Source organism: Hyperolius riggenbachi, chromosome 10 (genome assembly GCF_040937935.1).
Source record: "Hyperolius riggenbachi isolate aHypRig1 chromosome 10, aHypRig1.pri, whole genome shotgun sequence".
NCBI classification, from domain to species: domain Eukaryota; kingdom Metazoa; phylum Chordata; class Amphibia; order Anura; family Hyperoliidae; genus Hyperolius; species Hyperolius riggenbachi.
The window spans coordinates 22,891,509-22,903,717 of NC_090655.1; the positions used below are offsets into that span (position 1 = coordinate 22,891,509).

Sequence of the window (12,209 nt, forward strand, 5' to 3'; positions counted from 1 at the left end):
AATATCGCAAAACTGCCGTATGCACCAAATATAGTCTGCAAATGGCTCCCCTTGGCAAACTTTTTTCTGAATGTTCCTTTGGCAGCCATTCGTTCTAAACACCGGGTCACCTTCTCTTTCTGTAAACAAGAGAATCATTGTGTTATAATTTGGCAATGTGTCTTATTTCTTATGTGCAGGGCATCCAGAGACCTCAAACTGGAACACCGCATCAGACAGCATATCCAGACCATGCAGGAGAGGAAGAGAAACCCCAAGCATTCAGCACAGGAAGAGATGGAGGCGGCCAGAAAAGAATTAGAGATGGTAGGCTGCAATAAATGTCACTAAAAATATGTTAACGAGATACACCACCCAAAACAGACATCCCTGTGTGTGGGTGGAACAGGTCAGAGTTTAAAGACCACAGCATTTCATTACTATGGTTCAAGGAGATCTCCATTAACCATTTCAGCCCGCTGGCATTTTTCACCTTCTGCATCAGAGCAATTTTCACCTCCCATTCATTCGCTAATAACTTTATCACTACTTATCACAATTTATTGATCTATATCATTGTTTTTTCCACCACTTATTAGGCTTTCTTTGGGTGGTACATTTTGCTAAGATTTTTTTTATAAATGCATTTCAACCGGATTAATAAGAAAAAAAATGGAAAAAATTCATTATTTCTCAGTTTTCGTCCATTATAGCTTTAAAATAATCCACGCTAACATAATTAAAACCTATGTATTTTATTTGCCCGCTTGTCTCGGTTATGACACCATTTAAATTTTGTCCCTATCACAATGTATGGCGCCAATATTTTATTTGGAAATAAAGGTGCATTTTTTTCCGTTTTGCATCCATCACTATTTACAAGCTTATAATTTTAAAAATATTCGCAGTGTACCACCTTCACATGCATATTTAAAATGTTCAGACCCTTAGGTAACTATTTATGATTGGTTTTTTTTATTGTAATTTTTTTTTCCCATTAAAAATTTTATTTGGGTAATATTTTGGTGTGGGAAATAAACAGTTAATTTTTAATGTTATTATATGTGTAAATTGTAATGTAAAATATATGTAGATGTAGTTTTACTATTTGGCCACAAGATGGCCAACTTGAGTTTATTTTTTTCTCCTTGTGCTTCTTGATCACAAGGAGTACGGGGAAACTTTTTTTTTGCAGAAAGACTGAAGCCTTTAGTAAGAGCGCTTCGGTTTTTCTGCTGGGGACACGGATCGGTGATCGGGAGCAGCCACCTGGACGTGAGGATCACGTCCGGGCGGCAGAAATGGTTAAACATTAAAACAACCCCCAAGCAAACACTGGTAATAGAAACAGAGCATATGATGAAAAGCTATACGATAAGACGATGTCTACGAGGAGGTGTCATAAAGTTTGAATTATCACTCTGGAGTAGGGATGGTCGAAAATGTAAATTTCCGATTCCGCAAAAATTCCAATTTCCGCCAATATCGATTACCGATTTTACGGATTTCCGATCAGTTTCCGAGTTCGGATTTTCGAGTAGTGGTATTTTTGGGGGTCATTTTTTGCATTCTCTGATTTGCCAAATACTTCCGAGTTGACTCTGCCTTCTCCGATTGGTCCAATGCTTCCGAGTTCTGTGATTGGGCTAAAATTACCGAGTTGTGGTAATCCAGTATTTCTGCAGAAATCCAATTTCTGAATTCGGGTTTCCGAGTAGTTTTTTTTTGTTATTTTTTGCATTCTCTGATTGGCCAAATACTTCCTAGTTGTTTCCTAGTTGTTTCTGCATTCTCTGATTGGCTAAATACTTCCTAGTTGTTTCTGCATTCTCTGATTGGCCAAATACGTCCTAGTCTTTTCTGCATTCTCTGATTGGCCAAATACGTCCTAGTCTTTTCTGCATTCTCTGATTGGCTAAATACTTCCTAGTCTTTTCTGCATTCTCTGATTGGCTAAATACTTCCTAGTCTTTTCTGCTTTCTCTGATTGGCTAAATACTTCCTAGTTGTTTCTGCATTCTCTGATTGGCTAAATACTTCCTAGTTGTTTCTGCATTCTCTGATTGGCTAAATACTTCCTAGTTGTTTCTGCATTCTCTGATTGGCTAAATACTTCCTAGTTGTTTTTGCATTCTCTGATTGGCTAAATACTTCCTAGTTGTTTCTGTATTCTCTGATTGGCCAAATACTTCCTAGTTGTTTCTGCATTCTCTGATTGGCCAAATACTTCCTAGTTGTTTTTGCATTCTCTGATTGGCTAAATACTTCCTAGTTGTTTCTGCATTCTCTGATTGGCCAAATACTTCCTAGTTGTTTCTGCATTCTCTGATTGGCCAAATACTTCCTAGTTGTTTTTGCATTCTCTGATTGGCTAAATACTTCCTAGTTGTTTCTGCATTCTCTGATTGGCCAAATACTTCCTAGTTGTTTCTGCATTCTCTGATTGGCTAAATACTTCCTAGTTGTTTCTGCATTCTCTGATTGGCTAAATACTTCCTAGTTGTTTCTGCATTCTCTGATTGGCCAAATACTTCCTAGTTGTTTCTGCATTCTCTGATTGGCTAAATACTTCCTAGTTGTTTCTGCATTCTCTGATTGGCTAAATACTTCCTAGTTGTTTCTGCATTCTCTGATTGGCCAAATACTTCCTAGTTGTTTCTGCATTCTCTGATTGGCTAAATACTGTACTTCCTAGTTGTTTCTGCATTCTCTGATTGGCCAAATACTTCCTAGTTGTTTCTGCATTCTCTGATTGGCTAAATACTTCCTAGTTGTTTCTGCATTCTCTGATTGGCTAAATACTTCCTAGTTGTTTCTGCATTCTCTGATTGGTCCATTGATTTCGAGTTATGTAATTACCTAAAGTTGCAGTATTGCAGTATTTCCGAGTTCTGTTTTCCGAGTTCCGCTCGGAATTTCTGTTTTCCATTTGGAAATTTCAATTCCACACATTCCAAATGAGCATCCCTACTCTGGAGTTCCTGTGGTATATTAATGAATGGGGAGGCGGGCTGACCGGTGCGCGCGCTGACAAGCAGCGGTGGCGGCGGCGCGAGAGTCCTAGAGCCGTTTTTAAACGGGCTTAGATCTACTAGTATAATTCATATTCTCGTTCTTTCTTTTGTGTGTCTCCAGGCCACATTGCTTCAAGCAGAAATATTACAGAGAAAGAGGGAGCAGGATACCCCATTGGAATACCGACTTACTGCCTTCACCGGAGAGATCTCCCCCAACACCTAGCCAAGAGAAAAAACCCCAAATGTATTTACAACCATGCATTGAATGGACTCTATTTTAATTTAAAGGAAACGCGAGGTGAAAATAAACTGATGAGATAAACTATTCTATCCATCCTCCTACGCCTGAAAATGACTTTATATGAACTATTGACCGTTTTTTATCTATCCCCTGCCCTCAGAAGCTGTTCTCTTCCAGGCAAAAGTTTTAGGCTTGTAATACCATATCAGTGAAGATTATGCTGTAGTCCGACTAGGTCTCGACAGGAGAGAAACTGTCACTTGCATACCTGGATTTTTAACTCTCTCAGGCAGAAAAATAAAAAAAAGGAACACAGCCTAGTTATTTGTATGCTTGGCACTGTACACTTATGTCTACCTCATCATGTCACATGTCACCTGGGGTACATTTTAACCCATTAGTAGCCTCAAAGGAATTATCTCATTTGAGATAAGCGCCCTGTTTTTCCTAAAATTGGCTGCATTGTCGGTCTGGCATGCACTTGGCAGCACCAATTCTCATCCAATTTGATTATAACAATCAAGTCAGCTGGTCGATCGTCTGCCAAGTCACCTGATGTATGGCTACCTTAAGGCTACTTACACACTAAGACGTTGCGTTAGGTGCTACGTTAAGGTCGCATAACATGCCCCTAACACAACGCATGGTGGGGCGGGAGAGGACGGTAGAGTGAGCCGCGTTAGGCGGCTCTATCCGCATAAGGTCTCCCAGAGTGGCACTGATTGGCCGGCGGGACCACGTGATGCAGAGCGAGACACTTCGCATCATGTAGTCCCACCGGCCAATCAGCGGCCGCCAGTGCAGTGCATATTAAGTAGCCATGTGTGCGGCTACTGTAGCGGTATCTCCCCTCCTCCTCTCCACCCACTATTGAGCATGTGCAAACAGTCTAACGAACGCACAGCATGCTACACTTTCACTACAACGTGCAGCGTTACATGTAACGCAATGTGGGCAGTGTGAACAGCCCACTTGTGTTACATTGCTGTGCGTTGGGGGAGCGTTACAGGCTGCACTAACGTGCGCCTGTAACGTCCCACTGTGAAAGCAGCCTAAGAGTTATTAAAATGTGTCTTACCACAGGACGTCATTTGTGGCACTTTCTAGATTTGCACTGAATGAGGGATTGGGTGCTTTCCTTGCATTGAAGGACAGTCACACAGCTATAATTACTAGGTAATTCCCAGTAGAGTTGATCCAAGGATTTTATCTGATTGTCATCTGGAGTCAGAAAGGAATTTTTTCCTTTTTAAGGATAATTGGCCCAGGCCTTGTAAGGGATTTTGGCCTCAATCTGGATCAACTAGGATATGTGTGGGTTCAGTGCGGTCCAAATTATTTTGTTTATTCGTTTTATGTTTGTTTTTTGTTTGTTCTTTTTTTTTGGGGGGGGTGTTCTCTGGTTGAAGTTGATGGATGAATGTTTGTTTGTTTTTTAAAGGAGAACTATAGTGAGAGGTATATGGAGGCTGCCATATTTATTACCTTTTAAACAATACCAGTTGCCTGGCTAACCCGCAGATCCTCTGCCTCTAATACTTTTAGCCATAGCCCCTGAACAAGCATGCAGCAGGTGTTTCTGACATTACTGTCAGATCTGACCAGATTAGCTGCATGCTTGTTTCTGGTGTGATTCACACTACTATTATTGTTATTATTATTGATTTATAAAGCGCCAACATATTCTGTGGCGCTGTACAAAGCAAGAAACAAACATGGGGTACATAATACAGACAATGGTGTACACCAATATACAAGATACAGAATTAGTGACAAAATACAAAGAATGATACAAAATACAAATTATAGAATTGGTAATGACAGTGATAAAAGTAACATGATGAATAAAATGTATAATGGTTACCAAGACACAAAAGGGGGAGAGAGCCCTGCCCTGGCGAGCTTACAATCTAAAGGGAATGGGAGGGGGGGGGGGGGGACAGGAGGAGGGGTAGTATGCAGCAAATGTATAGAGGCTGTGTGTTTTAGGATACCTAGTAGGAGTGCAATTTGGTCTTAGGACAAAGGGAAGTGGTTTAAGGTAGAGCATATGCTTGTCGGAACAAGTGTGTATTTAGAGAGCGTTTAAAGGCAACAAAGGTTGGCGAGTGACGGATGTGTTGTGGGAGGGCATTCCAGAGGAGGGGTGAAGCGCGTGCTTCACTACTGCATTCAAATAGCTCAGCAGGGCTGGCGGGCAACTGGTATTACTTAAAAGGAAATAAATATGGCAGCTTCCGTATACCTCTCGCTTCAGTTCTCCTGTAACCAAACTAAGCATGTAACTATGTAATTTCATACTTCTCTCAAAATGATTGAGGCCCTGTTTATGGCGGTAGCGCACCACCAAAAACAGGCCTTCTGGCAGAGCTGGGACAAGGTCCTCCAGCACCCAAGGTTGAGACGCCAAAGCGTGCCCCTCCATCCCTCCCACCCCAGCTGTCACACACTGATTGCTATTAGACTAAAGCCTGGTACACACCATACAATTTCTCTTCCATTTACCTGGCACAAGAGGCACCCCAGAGCCCCCAAACCCCCCCCCCCCCCCCCAACACCTATTAATCTCTAGTTATCTGGCTTGCAGTCACTGCCATGAATCCCCTTTTCTTATTTCTATCTGCTTCAAACATAATAGGGGAATGATAGCTGGGTGAGTTGTGCACCCCTCCTGCACTGCACCCTGAGGCTGGAGCCTCTCTCGCCTCTGCCTTATCCCGACCCTGCGCCCCCTCCTACACTGCGCCCTGAGGCTGGAGCCTCTCTCGCCTCTGCCTGGCCCCACCCTGCGCCCCCTCCTACACTGCGCCCTGAGGCTGGAGCCTCTCTTGCCTCTGCCTTGGCCCGGCCTTCAGGGATTACTGCATTAGTAAGCGGTAATCCCCATCTGGAAGCAGGCCAAGCAGGAAGTGACGCGCACTTCCTGTGGCTGGATCGATGACGTACATGGAAGCATGTTACTAAAATAAGCTTACGCGTAAAACTTGCGGTGGTCATTTTAAAAAAACTTGTGTCGCCATAGACATACATTACTTCTGGTCCGCTGCATGGTAATATAGGTATGCGCTCACGTTAGATTAGGGACTTCCGGCGCACCGCGTCGCGTATAGTGTGATATGCCCCATAGACTTTCATTGCCATAGCGTTAGGCTGCGGTAAAATGCCGCAATGCGCTAGTGTGAAAGGGCCCTTAGGCTCGGTCCACACTGGGGACTGACTGCAAAGGGCCAGGCAGAGCGGACATTGCAAAATCCACTCCATTGGTCTGTTAAGATCCTTGTAGAGTCCGAAACGGATGCGTTTCCACCATAGCCTTCCATGGGAAACGCATCTTCTTATCCTTATCCAATTTCTAGGGCAAAATCGATAGAGCGTTCAGAAATTCTGATCGGATTGGTTGTAAATAATCTCCATTAATGGACACAATCGATCATGAACAATTATAATTATTGTCGTCTGATTGGATTTTAGTCAAACCAAAATTTGGCTCTTCTTGTTGGTTGTGATAGATAGGAAGCAAAGATTGGTTCGTTGATGGTGTAGTGAACAATTTTTCTTCCGATCAGAATTATCTGATCGCTCAAACGATTTTTTACGAGAAATTGGATCATTAGTGGCCACCTTAAAGGAATGATCAGCGCAAAAAAAAAAAACAAAGTTCCACTTACCCGCAGAACTATTGCGCCTGCGCAGTAGCATCCAGATGATGTCGGCCGGACCCCGTGACCCCCGTGGTGGAGCGCAGAAGAGGCCAACCCGGAACCCGACCTGGCTCCGCCGGCGTAGAGGACCGGGAGACGTAGGAGCTGCGGCGGGGGCACAGGACGGCTGCCCCGGGCTGGAGGAAGCCCCGGGTAAGTGGAACTTTGGTTTTTTTTTCCGTGGATCATTCCTTTAAGTTGCACGATTTGATCGAAGAGTTTGGCGCTGTGCAGCACCTCCATCATGGGCAGCTCGGTGGCATAGTGGGGAGCGCACTTGCCTTGCAGCGCTGGGTCCCTGATTCATATCCCAGCCTGGGCACTATCTGCATGGAGTTGGTATGTTCTCCCCATGTCTGTGTGGGTTTCCTCTGAGCACTCTGGTTTCCTCCCACATCCCAAAAACATACAGATAAGTTAATTGGCTTCACCCTGAAATTGGCCCTAGACAACAATGCACACACTACACAATACATACATAGACATATGACTATGGTAGCGATTAGATTGTGAGCCCCTCTAAGGGACAGTGAAGTGACAAGATAGTATACTCTGTACAGTGCTGCGGAAGAGGTCGGCGCTATATAAATACTAAATAATAATCGTGCAGAAAATGCACTATTATCCCGGCAGTCCTACTGGGCCAGATTTATCAAAGCATTACAGACAGTTTTTTCTTCTAAAACTGTTCTAACCAGCAGAGGAACTGTTCTGCATGATAGTAAGAAACTTCTCAAATCCTACGTAACAGGGGCAGTTTAGTGGATTTCTAGAGCTGCACTAAGTTAAGAAAAGTGTAGATCCATTCCTAAACGGGCGCAGATTAAGAAGTGCTTCATAGCTGTTCTACAGATAATGCAGCAGTGCAGGGATGCGATTTGTGAAGGGCTCCTCCCCCCTCACTCAAAGCCTGCTGACAGCAGGTGTGTTGGTTACCTCAGAAACAGCAATTTCCCTCACACGCTGCACTGCCTGAGAGATCTACCTAACTCCTCCCATTCCTAAAAGTTTAAGAAGGATTTTGCACTATTTAGTGATTTCTTCGGATGTCTTGAGACAATTCTGAACGGATTTCTAAAAACCTACTAATATTTTGTCTCAGATACTATTGATAAATGCCTCCCACTGTGTGGAAGTGAAAGGCCAGCAGTGTTTATTTGAAATGCTTAGCATCTTTACATGTTTGTCAGCTCTTATGCTGGGAATAGATGGTACGTTTGTACCGCTCGATTATGCCGCCCGCTCGTCCCAGCTCGCGCCTGGATCGATTCCCGCTCGTCCCTGCGGTCGCGCCTCTAATCTTCTGCTCGTTTTTCCTTATCTTTTCCCATTGTCCCTCCCGCTGTATCGAGCGCGGAATCGATCTGGCGGGTGATCGGACATGTCGGAATTTATCAATCGAGCCATCTAATGGCTCGATTGGGCGATACAAACTGTACGATTGGGTGGTACCGTCTATTCCCAGCAATTGGAAGTAGATGCAGCCGCGGTGATTCATGCAATTAGTCACATACCCCTAAGTCACCTGCCGGACGAGTCACACAGCTGTCATGGCAGAACAATGTCTGCTGCACAGAGGTGTGACGGACATGCTGCAACAAAAACTCCCGTCAATTCTCAGCTCTTTCTGACACTTTTCTATGAAACTGATATTTGACATAACATTTTGTAAAGAAAGAGCCGGTTGCTGCTGAAGCACTTAAAGATGGCTTTAAATACCTGTAATGGCAAGAACTGGTTTTCCTCTGCCCCCATCCGGATTACACTCGGAGATAGATACGCTTGGAGATAGGATGCTCCCCTCCCCCACTTACTCTTTCAGGGTGCAAAGCAAACGCCTCAGCAGTATAGAATATACATTGCCGTGTGACAAATCTCTGCTTTAGATTTGGGCCCTGAATACATGAAGGATTCGCTGAAACGGCACCACACCTCTCACAGGAAGCAGGAAATGTGGGTGCAGCAAATGGAATATTTGGACGCCCCAAATGCAGAATATCAGCTATTGGGCACAAAATCAAACAAAAGCGGAAACCAACATTTTTCGTTTTGAAAATCATCATTGTGAAATTGAAAATTATCATTTTGTAAATTATCGTTTTGAAATGTATTGTTTTAGATTTTTTTTTTAATTAACGTTATTTGCAGTGGAGGAAGGGGGGTTTTAGGGTTAGGCATCAGGAAGGGGAGTCCTAAGGTTAGGTGTCAGGAAGGGGGTTTTAGGGTTTGGTGTCAGGAAGAGGGGAGGAGGGGTTGGATTAGACATTGGAGGGGGGGGGGGTTCTGTGTGAGAGTAGGATTAGGTTTAGTTGTAGTAAAATATCAAAAATTGTATGGTGTAGCCTTGCAATTTTTTCACAAGCTTTTAGACGCTAAAAGGGACTGTAGGTTCGTTCTTAACCTGAATCTGTTCATAAGTCGGAACATTGTGCCATCTCTGTCCCCTGTACCTCCTCTGTGCCTCCAGTGTCCCCCTCTGTGTTACATCTGCCCTCTGTACCTGCTTATACAAGTTTACAACGGTGACAGCAGTCGGCGATGTTGTGTAAGCGTCACGGTAGATTCCGTTGTCTCTTCTTGACTTGTACGCTATGTGTAGCATCCAGTGTCAGATGCATCTATGGTTCAGTGGTCCCCATAGTGGCTCAAAACACGCCAGCGGGAACCTATGTCAAACGCTGAAAAACGATCCGCCACAAAATCACTTTTTTGAGCCAGTCCTTAAGGTGGCCATACATCTCTCAACTTGGCGGCCAATCAGCCATCTGATTCGGTAAGTATTATCGAACCGGATGAAAATCGGTGCCATAAAGTGCATGCTCGATTGATGCTGCGACCAATTTTAGGCCAAGCATGTCGATCAGACATGTTGCAGGATGTCATGCGATTGTGGTCGATCAGATGCGTGGTGGTAATGGCGAGCAATATCGGGACGAGCGATGAACGAGACAAAACCCCCAGCGCTGTCCCCCCAATGTCTAATATGCCCCAGTGCCCATTGTCTTTACCGGTCAGTGTCAGCCGCTGGTTCCAGGCACCATCCTCCGTCCATACACGTGCCCCATGTGGTTGCCAACGTACGCGTGGGCGCGTAAGTGTTGTCACACATGCGCCCATGTTATTCTGGTATTAACGTGGGGCGTGTGTATTCAGGGTCTGAGGGCTAGTTCACACTTGCGATTGCCCGGCGCTTGCGCAATCGCGTTTGGGTCCATGATCACGATTCGGCGGGCAAAATCTCACGATTCTCTGCAATTTGCACTTGTGATTCCCGTAAAATAGAACGAGAATCATAGCGTGATCGGCCCCAAGATGCAGCATATTTAAGATTGATCGCAATCGTAAACACTGCAGTGTGAATGTACCCATAGGGATACTTTAGCAGCAGTGCTTTGCTGATCCCCACAATCAGCAAAGCGCTGAAAAAGCGGCCAGTGTCAACTAGCCCTAAGGCCGCGTCCGAACATAGCAGAAATGCTAGCGTCGCTTAAAACGCTGCATTTTATGCAGCAATGTTAGTCAATAGGTCGCAGAAAAAAAAACAGTAGGCTTTCCGAAAATGCTGGTTTTGTTGAAACTCTGCCAAAATGCACATAATGAAAGTCAATGGGAATGCAATGGTATGCGTTTTTCATGCGTTTTCCATGCATTTTTATATGCGTTTGTTTCCCCTTCAAAAAATGTTTTGCTCTATTTTTACTTTCAGTTGTTTTCCAAGTGATTTGCATAAATGGAAATATAAAAACGCATGGAAAATCATACAAAACGCATATGCGTTTTGTATATATTAACCGCAAATGTATTAAACTACATGCAAAATGCATGAAAAAAGCATTGCAAACGCACAAAAAATGCAGTAAAGACGCTAAATAAAAGCACAAAACATTAACAAAAAAAAGACATAAAATGCAGCCTTTCACGCTATGTCATATGTGAACCCAGCCTAAGTATTAGAGGCAGAGTATCAGCAAGACCAGGCCCGTTTCTAGGGGCTGTTCAGCCGTGCGGCCGCCCTGAGCGCTATTGGGAGGGGCGCTGTAATGGAGGGGGGAGTCAGCCGCGGGGAGGGCAGTCCGACCTCTCCAATCCGTTCCTCTCCCAGGGCCGCCCTCCGTGCTCCCCCCTCCGACTGCAGAGTGATTGCAGCAGGGAAGCGCTGTAAATAGCTACTCACCTCCCTGGTTCCAATTGCTGATCACTCACTTGCCGCCGGTCTCCTGCTCTGTCTGCATAGATGCATACACACACGCTGCTTCCTGTTTAGCAGGAAGCAGCGTGTGTATAGCGTCTATGCAGAGAGGAGAAGACCAGCGGCGAGTGAGCGGCGATTGGAACCAGGAAGGTGAGTAGCTATATACAGCGCTACCCTGCTGCAATCACTCTGCAGTCGGAGGGGGGAGCACGGAGGGCGACCCTGGGAGAGGAACGGAGGGAGAGGTCGGGCTGCCCTCCCCACGGCTGCGGCTTCCCCCTCCATTATGAGGGGGGCACCTACCTACCTAACCTATACTGGGTTAGGTAGGCAGGTGAACTCGATGGACGTACCGTATGTCTTTTTTCAACCAAAATAACTATGTAAGGGCTGGTGCACACAGAGCGGCTTTTTGGGCGTTTTCAGATCCGCTTGCGGCTGCGGATCTGCTTGGTCAATGTATCTCAATGGGGTGGTGCACACCAGAGCGGGAGGCATTTTGCAGAAACGCATACTCCCGGGGTGAGGCATTTTTTGGATTGTGGATGCGTTTCTGCCTCAATGTTAAGTATAGGAAAAATGCAAACCGCTCTGTAAAACGACACTTTAGAGCGGTTTGCCAGGCGTTTTTTGTTACAGTAGCTGTTCAGTAACAGCTTTACTGTATCAATACAGGAAATCTACTACACCAAAACCGCTAGACAAAACCGCAAAACGCTAGCTGAAACGCTACAGAAAAAGAAGAAAAAGCATTTCAAAATCTGCTAGCATTTTGCGGATCTGCTAGCGGGTTTTGGTGTGCACCAGGCCTCACTATGGGGGAAACTACCTATCTAAACTATATTGGGGGCACCTACCTATATAACCTATACTGGGGGAACCTACCTAGCCTATACTGGGGAAGCTACCTATCTAAACTATACACTCGGGGCACCTACCTATATAACCTATACTAGGGGGAACCTACCTATCTAACCTATACTGGGGAACCTACCTATCTAACCTATACTGAGGGCACCTACCTATACTGGGGTAACCTACCTATCCAACCCATACTGGGGGAACCTACCTATCTAACG

General features: G+C 44.8%; 1 protein-coding gene across 1 annotated transcript in view; it reads left to right on the forward strand.

The window, feature by feature from the left end:
* The window catches only part of LRRC27 (leucine rich repeat containing 27), a 93,930-nt gene extending 90,604 nt beyond the window's left edge, over positions 1-3,326 (forward strand). The window contains exons 10-11 of the mRNA XM_068255057.1: positions 180-306; positions 3,115-3,326. Of these exons, the coding sequence (XP_068111158.1) occupies positions 180-306; positions 3,115-3,219 (232 nt within the window). The 3' untranslated portion in view covers positions 3,220-3,326. The remainder of the gene's footprint in view (positions 1-179; positions 307-3,114) is intronic.
* Positions 3,327-12,209: the final 8,883 nt, after the last annotated feature.